General features: G+C 52.5%; 1 protein-coding gene across 1 annotated transcript in view; it reads right to left on the bottom strand.

The window, feature by feature from the left end:
• Nucleotides 1–1,607: 1,607 nt before the first annotated feature.
• Nucleotides 1,608–26,403, bottom strand: part of LOC112118670 (complement C3-like) — a gene marked incomplete at both ends in the record, with an annotated part of 65,101 nt that continues 40,305 nt past the window's right edge. Inside the window, 7 exons of the mRNA XM_029913594.1 lie at nt 1,608–1,703; nt 2,152–2,314; nt 4,136–4,290; nt 11,466–11,624; nt 13,308–13,471; nt 14,954–15,104; nt 26,257–26,352. Of these exons, the coding sequence (XP_029769454.1) occupies nt 1,608–1,703; nt 2,152–2,314; nt 4,136–4,290; nt 11,466–11,624; nt 13,308–13,471; nt 14,954–15,104; nt 26,257–26,352 (984 nt within the window). The remainder of the gene's footprint in view (nt 1,704–2,151; nt 2,315–4,135; nt 4,291–11,465; nt 11,625–13,307; nt 13,472–14,953; nt 15,105–26,256; nt 26,353–26,403) is intronic.

Below are 26,403 nucleotides of genomic sequence, written 5' to 3'. Positions count from 1 at the left end.
GTCCAGTCTCAGTTTCTGGCGGTCAGGCCTAGGGACACCCAGAGCTTGGGGTTGTATCCCTGACCATCTTGCCTAATAGCCATTGATGGACCTGTCCTCCATGAACTTATCTAATTCTTTTTTAACCCAGTTATACTTTTGGCCTTCACAACATCCCTTGGCAATGAGTTCCACAGGTTGACCGTGTGTTGTGTGAAGTAGTACTTATGTTTATTTTATAGCCACTGCCCATCCGTGAACAGAGTTTAGATCCTGGTTTCCTAGGAAAATTCAGAGACATTATAAAACCCTGAAGTCTGTAATTTGAGCACCTTGTTGGCACAGAATAAAGAAACACAACAATAATAGAAACTAATAATGTTGTGAGATTGGTGGGAAATGTACATTAATGGGCTATCAGAGCTGAAGTCAACTGATGACTCAGGGATCTCTTAGTGTTAACTGGCGAGGGGCACAGAGTGGGTGCCGAGTGGTCTGGTATGTACATTCTAGTTCACTAAAAGATTGCCATATGAGTCTCAAATAAAAGCCCATGTCACCAATATCATTGTGAAACACATGTACAGATGCGGTGTAAAGAGTCATGTATATGCATTGAAAATTACATTCTTATGATCTGTGTCTAGGGACTAGTCACCAGGAAAGGTGGAAAAATGGTTTTCTTTCAGGGAAGAAATGTTTATCCATCTGTTTCTTTATCTGTAAATTAAGCATGTAGGGTTCACATTCAGTTCAGAAGGACTGTGAGAACTTCAAAGAAAGAAAAGTAACAGGAAGTAGACAGGGGGTGGGGACCCAATTTTGGGGTACACATCAAAGGTGTGCTCTAGTATATTTGGGGGACAAAGAAGACACCCTGGCATCTTTCACTTAGGAAGTAGATGGACAGTGATATGGACAGCGGGGTTGCTATCAGGCGTGGTTGAGAACTTTGGGTGAGAAACATCTTTAGACAGGAGGTTAAGCTGTTGGTTAAGTTTAGTCTCTAAGAGCATGTTACGATTTCATTTTACATGTAACCATTTTTTGCTCGCATTCTTACTCACTATCACTGGAATTTCTGTTCTTTGATCATCTCTGTTCTTAAATATATCTTCAAATATATCTAAGTGCTGTGTGTTTTGCCGTATAGTATAAGTAATAAAGTATAGAGTCTAAAGTATAAGTAATAAACTGGTGTGTACTGTTCCATTGGGAACAGCAGGCCTGGTAATTCTGTGGGTGTTCAGTGGATAAAGGTCTGGACACTATATGGAACGGTCAGAAGACTCGGGGGTTGGTGTGTGCCTATCACTAACTTGTACAAAGAGTCTGAGGAGGCCTGGATGGCAGTGTTTGTTTTGCCAGAGCCTGGTCATTTCAGGGAACTGACCCACATCAGGCACAGACAAGACTTCCTCACTCTAAGGGCAGGCAATGGTAAGGTGCCTCGTAACCCTGGGAACTCCTGGGGAGGGTCACACAACTCTATTGGAATTCTCTTTGTTTCTCTCCCTTCCTTCTAATTACCGGCAAGGGTCGCCCTCAGTATGTTGTAGGTCTTCTTGGAATAGCATCCCGCTGCTTATCCTGGGCAAAGGCATCTCTTGTCCTAGGGTTCGGCTGACCTGCTGCAGGAGAACAGGAAACAACTCTGGGAGCAGCTCCTGCACAGCTTTGCTTGACTGCAGTGCTGACACCACCTCAGAGATGGCACATGTTGCCTGAAAGGAGAGAATGGTAAAAACTGAGAGCTCTTCCCAACACCATCACAGCCTCTCTCCCCTTCTGAGATCTGCTGTACGAAATTCTCACTTTTGCCAGTAACTTGAATGACTGCGAGCAACTCGCTTAACTCGTGGCTCAGTTTCCCACATCTGTACAAATGTGGATGACCTACCAAGGCATGTTGTGAGTCCTAAGGAATATTTGCAAAGCACTGTGAGAAACCTGGTTCAAAGACTTGCTAATTGCCAGATGTTATTAAGTAAATCAGCCACGTACTCTAAAACTGCCGTATTTGTTCCACAGACAGCACAGCTGGACTGAGGGAAACAGTACATCAGAGGAGAAGTGCCCACACAGCAATATTATACCACACTTCTAGCTTTGCATCAGCAGGATTGTCACAGGGCAGAGGAAAGCCCGAAAGACATGTCTGTCTTTACTTACTAAGAGAGGTTCAGCAGCTGCCAAATCCCTGTCGATTTCAGTCTCTGAGGTGATGCGGCCTTCTTGTCTTGTTGGAGTCTTTATCTTGTCTATAAGGATCTTTAGCACTTGAGTGGCAAGCAAGGGGTCTCCCCCCAGAGATCTCCACAGCTCAGCGATGTCACTGCAATTTAACAGAAGTTACATGTGACCCCTGGACACTTTTGTGGCTCAGACTGAATACGTCATATTTAAGTAAAGACCAAATTTTCTCCTTGCCAATGATGAGAAAGTTAGGAGTACTGTTCTCCTTTAACGCCCCTCATGTTTAAATATTGAGTTTCCAGTTACAGAACTAGGTTAAGTGACCTAGTCTTACTGCAGCCTCACCATTAATACTAGACTTCAGAAGGACAGGACACAGAGCGCCAACCTCAGTTCCTGCTTTCCCATTTTCCAGTAAATATGGAATCATGAACATGTGGCTCCAAAGATCTAGGGATTGGAAGGCAAGTTGATGAAGGAAAAGCCATATTCCTACTAACTGGTGTGATATAGCACGGCCAGAGGACAGCAGGAGAGTGATAGATGGGAGATATGTAAGCCCCAGGATGATGAGAGCCTTAGTCCCTGTAGAGGGAAGAGAGGCTGCTACAGATTAATTAGAGCACCTGAAACCAATTAAGCCAATTAGAGCACCTAAAGCCAGTCACCTGATAAACCCCCCCTGCTTCAATCAGACAGTTGGAGGAGTTGAAGCAGAGTGGTTTGGTGTTGGAGCACAGAGCAGTTTGGAGGAGTTGAAGCAGAGTGGTTTGGTGTTGGAGCAGAGAGCAGTTTGGAGAAGTGCTGTAGTGGGCCAGAAGACCAAGACCCTAGGTAAAGGGAAACCCGGCTTGTGCAGAGCAGAGGGACTCTACAGACACAAGGGGTTGGGAGAAACTTGGCCCAAGCGGAGAGAGGGCAGGAAGCCCCACAAGCTGAAGGGCCGGAGAGGGAAGTAGCCCAGGGGAAGGAATCGCTAGTTCAAGTGGTTCACTGCTATCCCTTGGGTCCCTGGGCTGGGACCTGGAGTAGAGGGTGGGCCCAGGTCCCTCCCTCTCCACTCCCCTTTTCTGGGACACTAATGGGACAGTTGATACCCCAGTTCAGGGGTGAGAAACGGTGCCCTGCACCCCCACAAGAGGAGAAAGTGCGGGACGCAACATAATAGTGCCGGCAATTTGCCACACTGGACATACAACTATGAGACCAAATATTCGTGGCCATCCTATGTCCCCTTCACAAAGAGTGTCCCTATCCTCTGTTTGCCAGAAGCTGGGACTGGGCAACAGGGGACAGATCACTTGACAATTACCTGTTCTGTTCATTCCCTCTGGAGCATGTGGCACTGGCCACTGTCGGAAGACAGAATACTGGGCTAGATGGACCTTTGGTCTGATCCAGTATGGCCGTTCTTATGGTCTTAGATTCCAGCACTGATAACTGATAACTCAGTTAGGGATCTTTAAAGGAAATGATGGATCTGCTTCCAGTCCAGTTTTAAGTACCCAGGACAGCAACTCTATTCTAGCAGCCACACCCTGACTGATACCAAGCAGAGGTCTGATGATAATATTGGCTCTATTCTTTGTAATCAGCCAGGGATTTGGACTTGAAGCTGTCATGCTACCAGGAAACCAACAGCCACTGCTCATTTCCAGAGTGAGGTAAATTCAGGTGTCTAGAGAGGTAGATGTTTCCAACAATACACTCCAGTTATACCAGTAAAGATAGGTCTTTAGGATATCAAAGCAGCTATTAATTAATGGAAACAGAATGACACTTAATTTCTCTCCGCACCCCACCTTAACATGCTCTTGGACCTTCCTGCAGAAAGACCCAGGCTATTAACCTTTAGGAATTATCCCAAACTGTCTGCTGCTTAAATAAAGCCCTACATCTCCCAGTAAAGCTGTGGGATCCATGTTTCACCAAGATGAACGCAATAGGTAGCGGTATATACCTGTTCATCGGCAGAGGTTCGCCGAGGAGGCTGGAGATCACTGTCTCTAGGTCACGGTGAGCTAAAATGGACACCGCCTCCACCAGGAACTGCCTCAAGCTGCCCTCCTGGATAGAGGGCATGTGGCTATATATTATAACCAGGATATCTGGCACCTGGAAGGAACAAAACCAGAAAGAAATGTCCCTTTTTCTTTCTCTCCATTCATTCTGCAGAATCAAAACCTTTATTTAGCCATTTAGCCAGTTGCTGCTTTTTTAGAAATTCTTCACTTCAAGAAACAAATGTTCAAATATGTCTGCATAAATTTAACCCACAAAAATTGCCCACACTTGGCTGTAAAAACTAACACTGACACACACATATACATACCAGGTAATTTAATGTGGTGGTGCCCAGCTATGCATTAAATAAACCCGTTCGCATGCACAAAAGAAGGCTTTCCTTGCCCACATTTTGCAGGTGTGATTTAAGCAGCCAAATCTGACCATTTGCCTCGAAGAATGCGGAGTTCATAAACAACCACAAGCACAAAATATGCAAGTGCTTTAAACACAGTGTGCAGATACCTGGGACTATGAACAGGTGACGACCTCTCATATTCACTCCTAACCCTTCACATCTTCAAAACACTGTGCAAACATGGCAGTTCTGCTGCGAGGGTTCCCTGTCCTGAGACCTTTCACCAGCCTTGTTAGAAGATTTGTGGAGTGCTCCTTTCATCTAGCCCTAACGCACTGGGCTCCAGAATAAGGCATATAAATAGTGGATCCCAAAGACACTATAGTTTTCTCCCTCCCTCCCCCCTTCTATTCTTAAAGGGTATGTCTACACAGCAAAAAAAAACCCCACAGCAGTGTAAAAGTGTAGCTGTTCCTGGTTGGGCTGGAGCCCAGACTCTGAAACCTGGCAAGAGGGTGGGTCTCAGAGCCCAGGCTCCAGACTGACTGGGAATGACTACAGTGCTATTTTTATCCAGGTAGCCCTTAGCCATAGGCCTCCTAAGAAAAGACGGTTACTCACCGTTGTAACTGTTGTTCTTCGAGATGTGTTGCTCATATCCATTCCAGTTAGGTGTGCGCGCGCCGCGTGCACGATCGTCGGAAGATTTTTACCCTAGCAACACCCGGTGGGTCGGCTGTGGAGCCCCCTAGAGTGGCGCCGTTATGGCGCTGGATATATACCCCAGCCGACCCAGCGCCCCCTCAGTTCCTTCTTGCCGGCTACTCCGACAGTGGGGAAGGGGGGCGGGTTTGGAATGGATATGAGCAACACATCTCGAAGAACAACAGTTACAACGGTGAGTAACCGTCTTTTCTTCTTCGAGTGCTTGCTCATATCCATTCCAGTTAGGTGACTCCCAAGCCCCACCTAGGTGGCGGGGTCGGAGTGAGACATTGCTGTGTGCAGAACCGCTGACCCGAAAGCAGCATCGTCTCTGGACTGTTGCACCAGCGCATAGTGAGTAGCAAATGTGTGGACCGATGACCACACTGCAGCTTTACAAATGTCCTGGATTGGTACTTGAGCCAGAAAGGCAGTCGAGGAGGCCTGGGCCCTCGTGGAATGAGCAGTGAGGCGTGGCGCCGGTACACCGGCCAGGTCATAGCAAGCACGAATGCAGGACGTAATCCAAGAGGACAGGCACTGTGAAGAGACCGGTGAGCCTTTCATCCGGTCGGCCACCGCAACGAAGAGTTGCGTCGTTTTCCTAAATGGCTTTGTACGGTCAATGTAGAAAGCCAGGGCCCTGCGAACGTCCAAAGAATGTAAACGCTGGTCTTGACGAGTAGCGTGCGGTTTCGGATGGAAGACCGGAAGAAATATATCTTGGTTTACGTGGAAAGGTGACACCACCTTTGGAAGAAAGGCAGGGTGGGGGCAAAGCTGCACCTTGTCCTTGTGGAACACCGTATAAGGGGGCTCGGATGTCAGCGCCCTGAGTTCCGAGACGCGTCGTGCTGAGGTGATGGCTACGAGGAAGGCTGTCTTCCAGGATAAGTAGAGGAGTGAGCAGGTCGCCAATGGTTCAAACGGAGGCCCTGTGAGCCTGGAGAGGACGAGGTTGAGGTTCCACGTCGGAACCGGCTGTCGTTGCTGTGGGTACAGCCGGTCTAGGCCCTTGAGGAATCTAACGACCATCGGGTTAGAGAAGACCGAGGACGTGAGTTCTCCTGGGTGGAAAGCGGAAATGGCGGCGAGGTGAACCCTAATTGAGGATGTCGCCAAGCCTTGGTGTCTTAGGGACAGAAGGTACTCCAGTATCAAGGGGATAGGAGCCTGCGCGGGAGACGTAGCTCGTTGCTCACACCAACAGGAGAACCTCTTCCACTTGGCTAAATAAGTGGACCGCGTAGAGGGCTTTCTACTTCCCAGCAGGACCTGTTGGACGGCCTGGGAGCATTGCCGCTCTGACCGACTCAACCATGAAGCATCCACGCCGTGAGGTGGAGTGACTGCAGGTCGGGGTGACACAGCCGGCCGTGGTCCTGAGAGATGAGATTCGGAGTCAAGGGGAGCGTGATGGGCCTCTGTACTGACAGCTCCAGCAGTGTGGTGTACCAGTGCTGTCTCGGCCAAGCGGGAGCGACTAGAATTACCCGTGCATGGTCCCTGCGGATCTTGAGCAGCACCCTGTGGACCAGCGGGAATGGAGGAAAGGCGTAGAACAGATGGTCTTCCCATGCCATGAGGAAGGCGTCCGACCGAGAGCCCGGGGCTCGCCCGTGTAGGGAGCAGAATGCCTGGCACTTCCTGTTGGCCCGAGACGCGAATAGGTCGATCTGGGGAAACCCCCACCTTTGGAAGACGGAATAAATGATGTCCGGGCGAATCGACCACTCGTGCGTCTGGAAGGACCTGCTGAGACGGTCCGCCAGCGTATTCTGGACTCCAGGGAGGAATGACGCCGTGAGATGAATCGAGTGGGCGATGCAGAATTCCCACAGGCGAATGGCCTCTTGGCATAGGGGAGATGAGCGAGCTCCGCCTTGCTTGTTGATGTAAAACATGGCCGTGGTGTTGTCGGTGAGAATCAGCACGCAACGGCCTTGTAGGAAGTTGAGGAAAGCCTGGCAAGCCAGGCGCACCGCCATCAGCTCTCGGACGTTGATGTGCAGGGCTAGTTGGGACGCGGACCACAGGCCTTGGGTATGGTGCTCCCCCAGGTGAGCGCCCCAGCCTAGAGATGAGGCGTCCGTAACTAGGTGGAGGGAGGGCTGCGGGGCGTGAAAGGGTACTCCTGCACAGACCGCTGTGCGATCCGTCCACCAGGCGAGAGAGGCCAAGACCGAGGCCGGAACCGTGACCACCATGTTCAGGTTGTCTCGATGAGGACGGTAGACCGATGACACCCAAGCCTGCAGTGGGCGAAGTCGCAGTCTGGCGTGCCTGGTTACGTATGTACACGAGGCCATGTGGCCCAGAAGGACAAGGCATGTTCTTATGGTGGTAATTGGAAAGGCCCTGAGACCTTGAATGACGCCTGAGATGGTATGGAATCAGCTGTCTGGCAGTATGGCTCGGGCACGTCTGGAGTCCAGGATTGCTTCAATGAACTCTATCCTCTGAGTTGGTACTAGAGTGGACTTCTCTCTGTTGAGTAGAATGCCCAGCTCGTGGAAAGTGTCTGTCACTATGCGGACATGAGCCTGCACTTGGTCTCTGGTGCGGCCGCGTACCAGCCAGTCGTCCAAGTACGGGAACAGCTGTATCCCTTGTCGACGAAGGAAGGCCGCGACGACTGCCAGGCACTTTGTGAACACCCTGGGAGCCGAGGACAAGCCGAAGGGAAGGACTGCGAATTGGTAGTGTACCCTGTTTACCACGAATCGCAGGAAACGTCTGTGGGGCGGATAAATTGCTATGTGAAAGTAAGCGTCCTTCATGTCGAGGGCGGCGAACCAGTCTCCAGGATCCAGTGAAGGGATAATGGTCCCCAATGACACCATGCGGAACTTCAACTTTACTATGAATTTGTTGAGTCCGCGTAAGTCTAAGATGGGCCGTAGACCCCCTTTTGACTTGGGTATCAGGAAGTAGCGGGAGTAAAACCCCCTGCCCCTTAGCTCCGAAGGAACCTCCTCTATGGCCCCCATAGCGAGGAGCCCAAGAACCTCCTGTGTAAGGAGTTGCTCGCGAGAAGGGTCCCTGAAGAGGGACGGGGAGGGGGAGGGGGGGGGCGAGGAAAACTGGAGGGCGTATCCCCCTTTCACCGTGCGAAGGACCCAACGGTCCGAGGTTATACGGGACCAAGCACGGTGGAAACGGGAGAGGCGATCCCGGAAGGGGGGAACCGGATCCTGGAAAGTGGCTAAGGTGCCGTCCTCAACCGCACCTTCAAAAGGCTTGCCTAGGCCCAGAAGGTGGCCTAGGTTGGCCCTGGTTTTGACCGGGTTGAGGGCCGGTCGACCTTCGCCTACCACCTCGACCCCGCCTCCTAGCAAAGTCCTGTCTTGGACGAGGCGGGGGAGGGTAGAACCGCTGAGGCTGGGGCCTGAAGGGTCTGCGCTGAGGCCCTGGGACATGCATCCCCAGGGAGCGCATCATCGTCCAGGAGTCTTTTAGGTTTTGGAGCCTCGAGTCCGTTTTCTCTGAAAAGAGGCCCTGGCCCTCGAACGGTAGGTCCTGCAGGGTCTGCTGCAGTTCAGGTGGCAAGCCTGACACCTGGAGCCAGGAGATTCGGCGCATTGCTATCCCCGACGCCAGGGTCCTAGCGGCCGAGTCCGCTATATCAAGGGACGCCTGTAGGGAGGTGCATGCCACCCGCTTGCCCTCCTCTACCAAGGCCCCGAACTCTTCCCTCGAGTCCTGGGGAACCAGCTCTCTAAATTTCCCCATCGAGGACCACATATTGAAGCCATAGCGGCTCAGGAGCGCCTGTTGGTTCGCTGCCCGCAGTTGCAGTCCGCCAGCCGAATAGACCTTGCATCCGAACAAATCGAAGCGCTTAGCGTCCTTCGATTTGGGCGCAGCAGCCTGCTGGCCATGTCGCTCCCGTGCATTGACTGATGACACCACCAGTGAGCACGGTTGGGGGTGAGTGTACAAATACTCATGTTCCCTGGAAGGCACGAAGTACTTTCTCTCAACCCCTCTGGCCGTGGGCGGAATAGAGGCCGGGGTCTGCTAGATAGTGGTGGCGTTGGCCTGGATGGTGCGGATCAGCGGTAATGCCACCCTGGATGGAGCATCCGCTGAAATGATCTGCACGATTGGGTCATGGACCTCCGCAATCTCCTCCACCTGGAGGTCCATATTGCGAGCCATGCGGCGCAGCAGGTCCTGATGGGCCCGAAGGTCTATGGGAGGCGGCCCAATGGCGGATGTGCCCGCTACGGCCTCATCAGGTGAGGACGAGGAGGATGCCCCCGGTGGCAAGGGGTCCAATGGTTGGTCCTGCTCCAGGTGTTCCTGGAGTTGGGCATCGCCTGCCCCCTGGTCCAGGGCCTCTGCAGGTGCGGGCACTGGAGCCTCCACGTCCCTTGGGGGAGGGCGGGAGATGGTGGACTCTGGGGCCCTAGGCTCCGAACGGCCAGAGCGGGAGGCCGATAGGGGAGCTCCTTGTGCCTGGTGGTAGGCCCAAGGAGTCCAGAAGGACCAATGCGCAGGTCCTTGCATAGGGTCGTCGGTCTCCTGCAGGTGGCCGGCCTCCACTGCCTCAGATGACCGCGACGCCGATCTCGACGGCCACGGCGGTGCCGAACCCGATGCCGTCGGTACCGGATGGTACGGTGCCGATCGGTGCCGACCGTAAGGCGATCTGTCCCTGTGCGGTTCCGGCGAGCGGTGCCGGGACCTGGACCGGTGCCGATAGTCCCTCCGGTGCCGGGATCCCGATCTGGAGGAGGCGTGGTACCGGGAGCGGCCTCTCGAGCCCGAGTGGCGCTCATACCGGTGCCGGGAGCTGCGCCTCGACCCCGATCGGTGCCGGTCGTCGCGACGGTGCCGGGATGTTGAACGGCGCCGCGAGGAAGATCTGGGCCGCGAGTACGACCGGTGCCGAGGTGACAGTCGGCGCCGGGACTCAGAGCGGCGTCGGGACCTGCTTCGGGATCTGGAGCGGTGCCGAGAGACTTGTGCTGGCGACGGTGGGCGCACCAGAGCAGGTTTCCCTCTGGACTGCAGCACACGTGGAGCCACCGGTGCCGGGAGTTGCGACGGCGCCGGCTCAGTGAGGGCGATCAGGTCTCTCGCGGTAGCGAAAGTCTCCGGGGTGGAAGGGAGACAAGGTTCCACCACCAGCCTTGGTGGTGAAACAGTCCGCACCGGACTCAACGGCCTCGGTGCCGGAGTCGACGGTGTGGCCGCCTGTCTTTGGCGGTCCAGCTGCGGACGCGGCTCTACCCCCGGCACCGGGGGAGCCGGTATCTTCGCGGCAGCAACGTCGCGCGCCTTGCCGGCCTTCTTATGGCCCGGAGAGACGGATCGGTGCCGAGGTTCTTTAGGCGGGCGCGGTGCCGACGTCGGTCAGTGCCGAACAGTCTTTTCTGCCGCACCAGTCGGGCCCGCCGGGGCGCTGCGCACCGAAGCGCTCGGTGCCGGGACAGGGCGCGCCGAGGGAGGGTCCGGACTCAGAGCCGCCTCCATCAGGAGCTGACGGAGTCTAAAGTCCCGCTCCTTTCTTGTCCTCGGCTTGAAGGCCTTGCAGATAGGGCACTTATCTGCTGGATGAGTCTCTCCAAGGCACTTCAAGCAGGAACTATGCGGGTCGCTGGTTGGCATATGCTTCCCGCAGGACGCGCACGGCTTAAAGCCAGGAGCCTTGGGCATGGGCCCGGCTGTGCGCCGGGGGGAAAAAGGGGAAAAACACCCCCTAAACCCCCGATAACAATATACAACTATATATATACACAATACACTAACTAACTAACTTGAAAACTATCTATATAACTAACTATAACAAGAACAATGAGAAGCTAGGGAGTGTGGAGATCAGCTAAGCCGCGCTCCACAGTTCCAACGACCGTCAGGGGCGGTAAGAAGGAACTGAGGGGGCGCTGGGTCGGCTGGGGTATATATCCAGCGCCATAACGGCGCCACTCCAGGGGGCTCCACAGCCGACCCACCGGGTGTTGCTAGGGTAAAAATCTTCCGACGATCGTGCACGCGGCGCGCACACACCTAACTGGAATGGATATGAGCAAGCACTCGAAGAAGAATAGTCCCTTCTGGTCTTAATAATCGGAGTCAAAAGTGTGGATGCGATTTGGATCTGGTGCTGGGAATATGAATTCCCCTCCCCCTCCCAAAAGGGTTTGGTTAGGAGGTTCTAGTCAAAGCTCCTTTTTCTATGAGTGGTCTCTACTAATCACACAGAGAAGCACGATACCTCTGCTGTTCTGGCCACTAGAGCATTCTGATTTGAGATTCTGTACTTTCTCAGACTAGCATGGTGTGACAGGAAAATAGAAACGTCCAAATTCAGGTCTTTGTGTTGCGGAATGTCCAGCTGGTACTGCGCAAGAGCCTGGAACACCATGATGGTCGCCTAGAACACCAGGAGGAAGACAAGAGAGTTACGCCATATTGTCCTATTGCACTGAATATCTGACAGCTTTTAAATAGACTCTTTAATGAAGAGGAACCAAAAATACAATTAAAAGAAAACACCAGGGTTCCACTGGGTGTCACGCAGGCAAAGGGTTATATAATAATATTACCTGGCTCCTCTGTAGTGTGTTTCATCAGTAGATCTCCAAGCACTTTACAAAGCAGTACAATATCTTTATCCCCATGTTGCAAATGGGGAAACGGAGGCACAGGGCAGGGAAGTAACTTTCCCAGGGTCACTCAGGAAGCCGGTGGCCAAACCACGAATAGAACCCATGGTCAATAAATATATTGTGCATGATTAATTAGCTTCCTATCACCCCTATCTATTAACAGGGGCCCATTGTCAGCTGGACAGAGCACAGCAAGATAGTGGCTCCTATGTATCTGTAACCCACACACCTCCACTGGGTGTGGTGCTCTGTCCCCTCTAGTGGCACCGAGACCACTTAGAGAGAGAGATTAATGAGTGTGCTACAGCCTTAGCTAAGGGTCATCTGGCTTTTAGCTCATGCAGGAGAGGCTCATGCATTTAGCTCCAGAGGTCCCATGTTCGATCCCGCCTACCAACGACCGGGGTCTATCGGTATTACAAGTGGGGGCTTGTCCGGGACTCGAACGCAGGACCTCTTCCTAAATGCATGAGCTTCTATTGCCTGAGCTAAAAGCCATGTGGCCCTTAGAGAGAGAGATTATTGCGTCTGCTACAGCCTTAGCTAAGTGGTCTCAGTGCCACTAGAGGGAACAGAGCACCATACCCAGGAGGCGTGTAGGTTACATATATAGAGACATCTATGCCACACAAAGCAGTGTTAGGGATAGAACACATGGCCTGTGACTCAAAAATACAGACCGCTCCCAACCGAGCTTGTAATCTCCGTTTAGGTAGAGAAAAGACAAGCCTCAGTAGCAAGGAATGTAAAGGGATTTCTCTACTGAGGCTGCTGGACACAGACCGACCCTATAGTTCCTAGTGGCCCCCGTACTCCAGGGAAGGGAGGGATATCTGAGGACACTCCATCTTTATTTAGCTGTCACTAGTAGTAGGGCTTTTATCCTCGCCCGTAGGTTGTGTAAGCACAGTTTAATAAAAAATCCAAATAACATAACCGTACAGTTGTAGTTAGAGGTGGCTAAAACCCAAATTGATTCAGATTAGTCATGATTCACCATGGCTTTGTCCTTTGGACTCGGACCGTTGGTCCTGCACACCCGGTACTGTCTCTCCAGACCAATGGCCAAAAACCAAACAAATGCCAGAATGAGTCCAGATGCTCATGTGTTTCTGCCCATGGGAAGAGAAGGCCCATTGACTCCCCGGGACAACTCACTGTCTTAAAGAGAAGCATGTGCTCACACCCATCACCTTGGCAGGATGGAGCCTTTAGTGAGAAGATTCAGTCATGCTCCTGTGCTGGTCTCTGCCTTAGATTAACAATGGCAAAGACCTGATAGGTCATGTTGCCCATCTCCCAGGCAATGCAGGATTGTTCTCTACTGGGCATTCTCCAGGCCTTTCTACAATAACTCAAGTGATCGGAATCCCATCCCTTCTGATGGGAGACCTGCCCACAAAACACGGTCTTGGAAGGATACCCGGGACTATAAGGATCATACTCACTTGGGTAGATCCATATCCCCCTCCGTAGTAGTTCTGCTCTCTCAGCCATCTGACTATGGGACCAGTCAACTCATACTTCTTCATTTTCAGCAAGGCCAGCAAGGCATACGAGGTGCCTTCAATGCTGAAGTTGCGGGCGTTTGGCTCTTCCCAGCGATTTCCCTCTAGGCAGCAGCAAAGAAGGCGAGCTAAAGGACTTTTCCCAAGGACATCCACTCATTCTGAGCAGATCTGACTGGACCATACCATCACCTGACTCCTTCCCCAACTTTCCGCATGGAGGATCGGTAAGTCAAACTGATTGTTGCCCCTTTCGGGCCGAGCAGCTACCCAATATTTGGGGTCTTGGACGATTGTTTCAATTACAATGAGGAATTGGTGATAGGCCTCTGGTACGTTCTCTGGTGTAAACCTGATTGCTTATGAAAATGCACAGAAAGTCCTGCTTCCCTGAGCATGAGAAACCAACAGCAGGCAACTTCCTTGCTGAGAAATCTCCAAGTCCGCCTCTGAAGTGAGTTCTAGGCCCAACAAGCCATGTCTCTCTCCTTGTTTCATAACACTTCTCCAGGCTTTCAGCTGGTTTCTGCCTCTAACGCACAGGATGCAAAACCAACATGCTAGCCTCTGTGTCTGCAGTCAGGGAAACCCCTCAGCCCACATGACTTAGCTCTTGACCTGCTGTGTGCCTTGGGCAGTCCCTACATTGTTTTTAGCTGTGTCTACTACAGAAAGAGTCTTGATTGCTTCTTCCACTGAGTCTGAAAGAGTGCCTGGCACACCCATGAAGTTGAACAAGGGCCTGGTCTACACTTAAAACTTAGGTTGTCATAGCTGTGTCACTCATGGCATGTGAAACATCTACACACACACCCCCTTCCGGAGCGCTATAGCTATGCCAAACTAACCCCTAGTGCAGACACTGCTAAGTTAATGGAAAAATGCTTCAGTTGACCTAGCTACCGTTGATCATGGTGGTGGAGTTCCTACAGAGATGGAAAACCCCTTCCATGGGTGCAGTCTGCGTCTACAATAGGGGGTGATACCGGCATAGCTGCGGCACCGTAGCTGTGCCGCTCTAGTCCCTGCATTGTAGACATGGCCAAGGTCTGTGACCATTTTGGGATCAAAGACTCACCTGGCACCTTTCAACATAACATTGTTATATCTAGACAACAGCTTTGTCCTGCCCTGTTTTAACTATCCCAAACAATGGGGCAAACTCCATTTTCCTTGCGGGTAATATTATTCTCTATCCTCTGAAATTCCCCTTTGCTCAGTTTCATCCAGTTACATCCTCTTGACCCACTCTTTTCTCTCTCTTTCTCTTTGGGGTTTACATCCTTTAGATATACGTACAGGGCTCTCGGATTCCTCCTGAGGACAAGTAATACCATATATCTCTGCCACATCCAGATCTCAGACACACTGGTGTAAATCTGGAATAAGTCCACTCAACCCAGGAGAGTTACTCTGGATTTATACCCAGTCCGATCAATCTCAAATCTGGCCAAAAGGAACAAATCTATGCCTGTTATTCATTCCTCATAAATTAATCCCTCTCCAGCCTCCTTTGCTTCTCTTCCCTGACCCCCATCCTGACTTGGCCACATCTTTCCAGAAGTTGATAAGATGCCCTGACTTACCTGTCGAAGCTCTCATGAGCGCCTTCTCGGTGTTCAGTGTCCCCACCATCGCTAAGGCATAGGATGCAAGAGCCACAGTGTAAGGTCTGGTTAGAGACTGGTACCTTTGGACTAAGTAGTCAGCGGCTTTGCTGATGCTGCCTTCCAAACTCTAGGAGGTGACAAAGAAAACAAAAGAAAATCAAACTCATGGGTTAGGCTGAGGTTTCGGGTGGTGTTAATGCCGAGGAGGGGAGCAGGATCGAACCTGGGACCTCTGGAGCTAAATGCATGAGCCTTTACTGCATGAACTAAAAGCCCGAAAGCTCTAGAGCAGACTCATTAATCTCTCGCTAAGTGGTCTCAGTGCCACTAGATGGGAAGAGAACACCGCACCAGGAGGTGACTGGGTTACATTAAGACATTACGAATTCATGTGGCTTCCAGCTTTATTTAATTTCACAGTGAATTTTGTGCTGGTGAAAGACGGAGGAGGCAGGAAGACATGGAAGTGAGATATTTGGGGGCAGCGAAAGGGGACATTTCTGGACCACATGCAGAATGTCATCAGGAGTGAGACCAAAGTCCATGGCAGGGCCGGCCCTAGCCCAAATGGCACTCCAGAGAGTCTTTGGCGTCCCCCCCTCTATTTGTAACATTTTTGAATACCTTATTTTTGATTGCATTTCTAGCCCATTTCACGACTTTGATGCATGATTTATCCCTGTCGTATAAGATGATACATTTGCAGGCTAGGAGATGTAAGTCTGTATTTATTCATGCCATATATAAGCAAATAAAAAAAAATGTTTCTTCTAAGATTATAGAAACAAAACTTATAGGTCCAGAACATTCTAGTAGGTTAGTGAAAAATGAATCCACATATGGAATTCCGGAAACATTTTACTTCAAACTTTCAATTTTCCTTTTTGTCTCTAACAACAAAAACAGCACCCTGAGCCCAGCACCACCAGCCCAAATCCAGCACCCAAGGTGGTTGCCTGGATTGCCTGCCCCCCAAATCTGGCCCTGGTCTGTGGTATATGAGAGAAGCTGCAAGAGAGGAGGATGAGATGATGTGGTCGGCACATACAAAGAGGGGATGAAGAGAATCATAGGCGCCGACTCTGTGGGTGCTCTGGGGCTCAAGCACCCATGGAAAAAATAGGGGGTGCTCAGCACCCACCAGCCACAGTGGATCCGCCCGAGCTGGCCACCGATCAAGCCCCCGGGGCTGGCCGCTAATCAGCAAGCAGTTGTTGGGAGGCGCTCAGGGGAGGGGACAGAGATGAGGGAGCAGCAGGCTGGCGGGGGCGGGGGGGAGTTTGAGGGAGGGGCGGAGTGGGGGCAGGAAGAGGCAGACCAAGGGTGGGGCCTCAGGGGAGGGGGAGAGTGGGGACGGGGCCTCAGGGCAGAGCGGGGGTGGAGCAACCACTGGGAAAAATAAGTCAGCACTTGTGAAGGGAATCCTGTTAGGGAGGCATTTGAGAGTAACGTTTACAGGTGGAAAACAAGAGGACGACCAAGAAAATAGTGGACAGACAGTGTACAGGAGAACAAAGCACATATGGAGCAAATGTAGGACTGGCAAGCCTGACGAAGAAAGATGGCGGCAATTCTGGAGGAGGATGTCCTCTGTTTAGCCCCACGAACAGTACAAGGGCCGAGCAAGCCTCCCCGGATGAGAGAGGGATGGATAGTGTCGTCCCCATGTCCCACTCGTGCTGGTTTGACTGGGACCCAGGATCTAATAATACCAAGCTCTTATATCATACTTTTCCTCAGTGCTTTACAAAGGAGGTCAGTCTTTTTACCCCCAAATTACAGAAAGGGAAACTGAGGCACAGAGTAGGAAAGTTATTTGCCTGAGGTCCCCCAGCAGGTGTGGGATGAGAACTCAAATCTCCTGAAACCTAGTCCAGTGCTCTATCCACTAGGTCTTGCTGCCTTCACCCTACAGATGGTTGCCTCTCTCTTCATGCCGTATTGCTACAGCTGCAGTCAGCGGGCTCCTCTTCACTATAAAAGAGAGGGGGCAGCTGCCAGGCTGTTCTCTACAAGGGCTCCAAGACTCTGGAAGTTGTTCCCCAGCTTGGACTGAAATAATTCAAATGTGGTGACCTGAGCATGCTGCAAAAGACACCTCTTTGATAGGGTTCTTGGAGAGGGCTGAGGGTTTGCTTCTCCTAACGATGAGGGGATAGAAAGGAGGTTCTGTTGCTGTCTGGCCAGCTGAGTTTCGACTGAAAGGATCACTTTAACCCTGCAGGGATGTAACTGTGTGGGTAATGACGTGGCAGGGTGCTAGAGCAGGGGTGGGCAAACTTTTTGGCCCGAGGGCCACATCTGGGTATGGAAATTGTATGGCAGGCCATGAATGCTCACTAAATTGGGGGGTAGGGTGCGGGAGGGGGCGAGGGCTCTGGCTGGGGGGTTGGGCTCTGGGATGGGCCCAGAAATGCGGAGTTCAGGGTGCGGGAGGAGGCTCCAGGCTGGGGAGGGGGTTGGGGTATGGGGGGTGAGGGCTCTGGGGTGGGGCTGAGGATGAGAGGTTTGGGGTTCAGGAGGGTGCTCTGGGCTGGGACCGAGGAGTTCGGCGGGCATGAGGGGGATTGGGGCAGGGTGTTGGGGCCTGGGAGGGGATCAGGGGTGCAAGCTCTGAGCAGCGCTAGCCTCAAGCAGCTCCTGGAAGCAGCGGCATGTCCGGCCTCCAGCTCCTACACAGAGGCACGGCCAGACATCTCTGCGCACTGCCCCGTCTGCAGACACAGCTCCTGGAAGCAGCGGCATGTCCCCCCTCCGGCTCCAATGTGGAGGTGCATTGCCAGCCAGGCAGCTCTGCGTGCTGCCCCATCCACACGTGCTGCCCCTACAGCTCCCATTGGCCGCAGTTCCCAGCCAATGGGAGCTGCGGTGGGGGCACTTCAAATGGGGCAGCGTGCAGAGCCCCCTGGCTGCCCCTACATGTAGGAGCTAGAGAGGGGACACACCGCTGCTTCCGGGAGCTGCGGGGAGCAGACCCTGACCCCGCTTCCCGGCGGAAGCTCAAGGGGCAGATTAAAAGGTCTGACAGGCCAGATGCAGCCCGCGGAGCGTAGTTTGCCCACCCGTGTGCTAGAGCATTGCATAAGCATCTTTTAAAAATGATTTTAAATCTAAATAAGTAAATCAATGTCCCCTCACTAATCCCATGACCCGTCCAGTTCCCCTTAATATTCCTGCATGCTTAGATTGCAAACTCTCTGGGACAGAGCCTGTCTTCTGGTTCTGTGTTTGTACAGCACCTGGCACAACGGGATCCCTGTTCCTGGATTGCGGCTCCAAGGGGCTACCTCAATATAAATAATAATTATAATAATAACGGGAAACTTAAACCCACCCATCTTCTAATTCTGAAAGCCCTGTATTCTGATATTCTCTCCTTTTGTAGATGGAGAGGCCGTTAAACCATAGCATGAAGCTAAACCCAAATAAGGACTCATTGCTTCTTTCCAATGTATGAAGATGGTCTCTACATTATTTTAAATTGTTTGTTTTCCTCTGCTTGGTTTTTTTATATGATAAATATCCAAGCCCAGAGTCTCTCGTTTTCCTGGCAGACTCTTGCAAGATCTTTCAAGGACTCTGAAGGCTGCGTCCCAGTGGCATTCGAGACCTGAGCTCCTCAACGGGTGTGCAAAGAAGAGAAGACTATCTGGCAATGCCACTAACTTCTTCCCCAGCAAATTCCACGTGCCATTGTAGTAGTAGGATTTTATGTTTGAATTTTGTATGATTTAGAATGAAGGATAAAGAATAATGAGATAATAATGTAGCATGTATTAAATGTATTGATGTATGATTTTACCATATCCTGCCAGCCAACCTTTTTGAATAGCAGAAAGGAATGGCCTAATACACCATTGGTAGAGATGCATCAGCCAGAATTTTTTGTGTGTCTGGACTGATTTCAAGGCAGTAACAGACCTTTGAGGGTCACCAATTTGTTGTAGGTTTAGCATTTTAAAATAAGTAAAAGAATGCCATGATTGTTTTCTTTTGCATTACAACTTGAGGTTCCTGTTCAAAATTTTCTGTGTAAATTAATTCTGTTTTGTGTGTGATTGAGGAATGTGTGTGTTAAGAAGAGATAAGTGTGAAGGCCGTCGCTGAACCAGATGGTCTAGGGAGGAACCGGAGACCAACACAAGGGCGCCAGGAGGCTGCAACACGCCCCTAGTGAAATGTCAGAGGAGGACAGATTGACGACTCTAAAGATGAGACAGGCACCTATCAATGGGGACAAGATAGCTGTGATGAAAACCAGCGTGGGATAACTCCCTGAGGAACTTGATCAAAGAATGAGAAGGACAATTTAAGAAAACAAGCACTTGTCAAACAACAATTGATTACAGCATGACAGTGCAGAAAAAAACAGTTACTCACCCTTTTTGTAACTGTTGTTCTTCGAGATGTGTTGCTCATATCTATTCCAGTTAGGTGTGTGCGTGCCGCGTGCACGGCTGTCGGAAACTTTTCCCTAGAAGCTACCCATCGGACTGGCTGTGGAGCCCCCTGGAGTGGAGCCGGTATGGCGCGCTATATACGACCCTGCCAGCCTGACCCTCCTTCAGTTCCTTCTTGCCGGCTACACCGACAGAGAGGAAGGTGGGGGGAGAATGGAATAGATATGAGTAACACATCTCGAAGAACAGTTACAAAAAGTGTGAGTAACTGTTTTTTCTTCTTCGAGTGCTTGCTCATATCAGTTCCAGTTAGGTGACTTCCAAGCCTTACCTCGGAGGACGGGTCGGAGTCAAGGTATTGCAGATCAAAGAACTGCTCTGCCGAAGGCCGCATCATCCCGAGATTGGTTGACGATGGTGTAGTGCAACGTAAAGGTGTGCACTGAAGACCACATGGCAGCCCTGCAGATCTCCTGAAGAGGTGCGTGGGCCAGGAAGGCTGTCGACGAGGCTTGCACCCTAGTGGAGTGAGCCGTAATAGTAGGCGGAGGAAGCTTCACCAAGTCATAACAAGTGCGAATACACGTCATGATCCAGCATGATATCCGCTGCGAAGAAAACGGCAAACCTTTCATCCGCTCTGCTAAGGCGACGAACAACTGGGTTGTTTTGCAGAACGGCTTCGTTTGGTCTATATAGAAGGTGAGCGCCCTTGTAATGTCCAGCGAATGCAGCTGCTGTTCGCGAGGGCTGGCGTGCGGTTTTGGGTAGAAAACTGGCAGAAAGATGTCCTGGCTAACATGAAAGCGTGACACGGTCTTGGGAAGAAAGGCCGGGCGAGGTCTAAGCTGCACCTTGTCCTTATGAAAAATTGTGTACGGAGGCTCAGACGTGAGGGCCCACAGCTCAGAAACGCATCGTGCTGAGGTGATGGCCACCAAAAAAAGCAACCTTCCAAGAAAGGTAGAGGAGCGAACAGGAAGCTAACGGTTCGAAGGGAGGACCTATGAGGCGAGAAAGGACTAAATTAAGGTCCCAGGACAGGACAGGGGGCTTCATTGGGGATGACTCTTTTCCAAACTTTTCAGGAAACATCCCATGATGGGATGCACAAACACTGAGCACCCGGAAACACTGGGATGAAAAGCCGAGATAGCCGCGAGATGGACCTTGAGAGAGCCAAATGCCAGGCGCTGGTCTTTCAAGTGCAAGAGATAATCCAGGACACATGGGATGGAAGCCTGGAGTGGAAGCACCTGCTGTTGGGCGCACCCGATAGAAAACCTCTTCCATTTAGCTTCATAAGTGGCCCTGGTAGACAGCTTGCGGCTCTCCAGAAGCACCTGCCTCACTGGGTCCGAACAGGCGAGGTCTGCCAGGTTAAACAATGGATCTTCCAGGCCATAAGGTGGAGCGACTGAAGGTCCGGGTGAAGGAGGCAGCCATGATTCTGCGAGATGAGGTCAGGAACGAGAGGTAGACGTACAGGGGACTGGACCAACAGGTCCATGAGGGTGGGGTACCAGCACTGGTGAGGCCAAGCTGGAGCCACCAGTATAACGTCCGCCCTGTCCCTGCGGACCTTGAGAAGCACCTTGTGGATGAGTGGAAATGGTGGGAAGTCATATAGTAGTTGACTGGACCATGGAATCAGAAACACATCTGCGATCGAGCCTGGGACGTGGCCCCGGAAGGAGCAGAAGGTTGGACACTTTCTGTTGGTCCGCGTGGAGAACAGGTCGATTTGGGGAAATCCCTAACTGCAGAAGATTGAGTGGATGATATCTGGACGAATCGACCACTCATGTGTAAGGAACCGTCTGCTCAGGCTGTCCGCCAGCACGTTCTGAATGCCCAGCAAGTATGAAGCTTGGAGAAGGATGGAGTGGGCTAGACAAAATTCCCACAGTAGGAGAGCTTCCTGACAGAGAGGAGACGATCAGGCTCCGCCTTGCCTGTTTATATAAAACGGCCGTGGTATTGTCCATGAGCACTGCTAAACAGTGACTTTGCAAGCGGGGCAGAAACAATTGGCATGCAAAGCGGACCACCCTGAGCTCTTTGATGTTGATATGCAGAGCCAGTTTCTCTACTTGCCATAAGCCCTGAGTTGTCAGGTTTCCGAGATGCGCACCCCAACCAGCGCAGACGCGTCCATTACAAGAGTCAAGGTGGGATGGGGAGGGTGGAAAGGTACCCCGGCGCTCACCATGTGGGGGTCGAGCCACCATTGCAGGGAATCGAGGGTATGCTTTGGAACAGTCAGCACCATGTCCAGACTGTTGCGGCCCGGGCGATACACAGACACAAGCCACGTTTGCAGAGGCTTGAGTCGCAAGCTGGCATGCTGCACGATATAGGTGCAGGACGCCATGTGGACCAGCAGCCTGAGGCACTGCCTCGCCATCGTGGTGGGAAAACTGCAAAGGCTGCTGATTATCTGTGAGAGGGCCAGACGCCGCGCCTCTGGGAGGAACACTTTCGCTTGATTGGCATCGAGGACTGCCCCGATGAACTCTATTATCTGAGTCGGGGTGAGGACGGATTTGCTGACGTTGAGAATGATGCCTAGGCATACGAACGTGTCTCTGACCATTTGCACCTGCGATTCTACCTGCTGACGAGAACGGCCTCAGAGGAGCCAGTCTTTAAGGTAAGGGTAGACATGCATGTGATGGCGGCGAAGGAAGGCTGCCACGACCGCCATGCATTTTGTGAAGACACAGGGAGCTGTGCATAGATTGAATGAGAGAGCCGTGAATTGATAATGTACCTTGTTTACCATGAAGTGGAGGAACCGTCTGTGAGACGGGGTGATATGAAAATAAGTGTCCTTCATATCGAGGGCGGCGTACCAGTCTCCTGGATCCAGAGAGGGAATGATTGTGCTCAAGGAGACCATGCAGAACTTTAGGCTATGAACTTGTTGAGTTCGCTTCAGGCCTCAGGCCTTCCTTTGCTTTGGGGGGAGGGATAGCTCAGTGGTTTGAGCATTAGCTTGCTAAACCCAGGGTTGTGAGTTCAGTCCTTGAGGGGGCCATTTAGGGATTTGGGGCAAAAATCTGTCTGGGGATTGGTCCTGCTTTGAGCAGGGGGATGGATTAGATGACCTCCTGAAGTCCCTTCCAACCCTGATATTCTATGATTCTATGATAAGTAACAGGAGTAGAAACCCTTGCCTTTGAGCTCCTGGGGAATCTCCTCCATTGCTCCTAAAGTGAGGAGGGTCTGAACATCCTGGATGAGAATTTGCTCATGAGAGGGGTCCCTGAAGAGGGACAGGCAAAGGGGATGGGAGGGTGGGAAGGAGCAGAAGTGGATAGAATATCCCACCTCTACTGTGCAGAGCACCCACCGGTCTGATGTAATAAGGGACCATGCATGGTAGAAGCAAGATAGATGGTTCAGGAAGGGAGGATAACTGTCTGGGATGTGGGCTGGTAATCCAACCTTGTGCACACCTTCAAAAGGGGTGCTTATGCCCCAGAGGGGTCTTGGACTGTCCCTGGCCCTGCCCAGGAGGCGGGCATGATGGCCTATGCTGACTATATCCATTTCTCCTGCGGGAGAAGTCCTGCCTGAGCCTAGTGGGGAAAGACTGCTGCTGGGTGGTCTGCGGTTTGAAAGACTTCCTTTGAGTCGCCGGGGTATGCATGCCGAGGGACTTAATGGTGTTACGGGAGTCCTTCAGGCTATGCAATCTAGAGTTTGCCTGCTCAGCAAACAGGCCCTGGACGTCGAACGGGAGGTCCCGAATCATTTGCTGGACTTCCGGCGGGAGACCCGAAGATTGGAGCCAGGCATTGCATCTCATCACAATACCTGACGCCAGGGTATGTCCACGGCATCCAAAGAACCTTGGAGGGAGGTCCGGGCTACAATTCTGCCCTCCTCAGCAATGGCCCCCAGTTCAGCCCTTGACCTGGACTGGAGGAGCTCCTTGAATTTTTGGACTGCAGACCATGAATTATAACTGTACCTGATCAGTGTCGTAAGCTGGTTAGCGATCCGGAGAGAAAGGCCCCCCCGTTGAATAAACCTTTCTCCCAAACAAATCGAGGCATTTAGCATCTCTTGATTTGGGCGCGGGCCTCTGCTGACCCTGCCTCTCTTTTTCGTTCACTGCCTCCACAACAAGGGAACATGGGGGGGGGGGTGAGTGAACAGTTATTCGTACCCTTTAGTAGGGACAAAGTACTTCCATTCGTCCCCTTTGGCTGTAGGGGGAATGGAGGCAGGCATTTGCCAAATAGTTTTGGCGTTAGACTGGATAGTCTTTAGCAAGGGTAAAGCCGCCCTAGAGGGACCCTCTGGTGCCAGGATGTCCACCACAGGGTCCTTGTCCTTTATCACCTCCTCCACCTGGAGGTTCATATTTAGGGCCACCTAAGGAGTTCCTGCAGGGCCCTGTAGTCCCTGGGTGGCGGACCGGATGTGGAGGTACCCGCTACTGCCTCGTCAGGAGAGGACGAGGAAGACGCCACCAGCAGGACTGGTTCCATGGTGGCCTCTGGATTTTCCGGGACTGTTTCGTCCCGAGCCCTAGGTGTAACCTCCACTGGGGGTGGGGTTGGATCCGGGTTTTGCGAGGGATCCTGAGGTGGGCGGCTGATTGTTGCCTCAGGGAGGTGAGACCCTGAGCGGGACGGTGGAGGAGCGCCGGGAGGGCACCTTGGGCCTGATGGTACGCCCAAGGGGTCCAGAATTGCCACGGGGGTTGCCAGTGGGGTGCTGAAGCGTCCTGTCTAAAACTTTCCGGCCCGGATCTGGGCGCTTCCAATGTCCCTGATGCTCTGCCTGACCTGAAGGAGGCCAACCTTGAGCGGGACGCCCGGGGGGCGGGCAGTGCAGGACTGCCCCACAGCGGCCGCCTCCTCCTTGAACGGACGGGATGAGTGCTGTGGGGAATAACGAGGGCCGGACGGTGACCGGTGCTGTCGCTGTGGGGAACGGCGACGAGATGCAGAGTGGTGCTGCGAGGTGAAGCGGTGCCAAGATGGGGTGCAGTGCTACGACATAGAGTGGTACAGCGCTCAAGGCCCTTGCCAAAGCGGGGACCATTGTCCGGAACGGGATCTGGAATGGCGCCGCGCTGGGGAGCGGCGCCGTGTTGGGGAGCAGCGCCGCGAGGTGGAGCGGTGCCGAGATGAAGTGCGGTGCCGAGATGGAGTGCGGTGCCACAATGTAGAGTGGTACTGCTATGTAGAGCAGTGCCGGTCCATCGTGCGACGACTGGGGAGTGCAGTCCAAGGTCGATGCGAGCGGTGCCACGAGGTCACAGATTGGGATCTGGACCTTGAGCAGGACCACGACCCATCAGCTGATGACCACCTCAAGCGGGAACGGCTCCGAGGGTCGGGGCTGTGAGACCAGTGCCGCGAGTCAGACCGGTGCCGCGAGTCAGACCGACGCGGGGAATATGTATGGCGCCGGGACTCGGAGCGGCGCCGGGACTCGGAGCGATGCAGAGATCCTGGTCGGGGGGTAGATGGCCCAAACATAGTGGGTTTGCCTCTTGAAGGTGCTGGGCTTCGGGGTAATGGAGGCCTCGAGACTGGAGACTTGGGCGCCGTCATTTCTATAAGCCCCCTAGCGGCCTCAGAAGTGTCTGGTGTGGAGGGTAGCGTCACCTCCTCCACCTGCAGCTTTGGGGAGTCCAGGAGCACTGGGCTTCCTGGGGAGACGGGAGCCCGTGAGGGTTGAGCCTGACCGGAGGGTCTGTCGGCCTTAGGCCCATGCTCTGCAGCATGCCCTGCCAAGGCTGCAGTTTCTGAATCAGGCCGTTGTGGAGGCTTGTCCTTGGCCTGCTTCTTGTGGGCAGCTGGCGAGTGGGAGCGGTGCCGAGGGGAATGCTTCTGGGCCCCGGGAGACTGCCGACCCCTGGGAGTGCTGCTGACAGCACTGCTGGAGGGGTGCTCCGCACTGAAGTGCTCGGGGCCGGGTCCTGCTGCAGATGGAGGGCCGACTCCAGGAGGAGTTGTTTTAAACGAATGTCCCTCTCCTTTCTAGTGCGAGGTCTGAAGGCCTTGCAGATCTTGCACTTATCTGCCTGATGGGCTTCTCCCAGACACCGGAGACAGGAGTCGTGGGGGTCACCCATGGGCATAGGTTTGGCGCAGGAGCTACAGGGTTTGAAGCCCTGGGACAGCATGCCCCAGAGCCCCGCGGGGCACTCGTTGAAGGGGAAACCCCTCCCAACCACTAAAGACTACAATTAACAACTAGAAAAGAACAATTAACTAACAATGGGTAACTATATATAAAGATAAGCAGAAGAGCTAGGGATTAGTGGAGCACTTGCGAGCAAGAGACCACTGTTCCAACAACCGTCACTGGCGGTAAGAAGGAACTGAAGGGGGGTTGGGCCGGCAGGGTCGTATATAGAGCGCCATACCGGCGCCACTCCAGGGGGCTCCACAGCCGGCCTGATGGGTAACTGCTAGAGAAAAGTTTCCGACAGCCGTGCACGCAGCGCGCGCACACACTTAACTGGAATTGAAATGAGCAAGCACTTGAAGAACTCATTGGTCCCAATGAAGGAAAATCACTATATAAATGGGGTGCCATGAAACTTTGGGTTCGTTCTGCCAAGACTTCCCCAGAGCATCATGTCGCGACTGACAGAACCCGGCTCCTACCTACCCGTGATCAACCTAGCTGGCCACTAGATTGATCTGGACTCTGGACTGATAACTATAACATTGACTGGCGGGACAGTGTGTGTGTGGTGTGATTGAATGCATATGTTAATTGCCTTCTCCCCTGAAACCGTGTGCTTCTAATAAGCATAACACCACGGGGCGTGGTTCATAGGGGATGGAAAGATGGGAAAACCTGGGTATGAACGTAGAAGTGCACATACGGTGCAGAGATACTCACGTTGACTTGATCCTTGCAGATGTCCTTGGCCTCTTCCAATGCAATCAGCACAAAAGCTGTTAAAGAGACATCAGGCTCAGCACCCTTGTACCCTCCCTAAAGGGGAGCAAAGGACAGATTTGGGATAAGAAAGTCCCCTGAGTACCA

Source organism: Terrapene carolina, unplaced genomic scaffold, assembly GCF_002925995.2.
Source record: "Terrapene carolina triunguis isolate 2854851 unplaced genomic scaffold, T_m_triunguis-2.0 Scaffold734, whole genome shotgun sequence".
Lineage (NCBI taxonomy): Eukaryota > Metazoa > Chordata > Testudines > Emydidae > Terrapene > Terrapene triunguis.
Note: the sequence above shows the minus strand (reverse complement) of the source record. Positions and strands in the feature narration are given on the sequence as shown.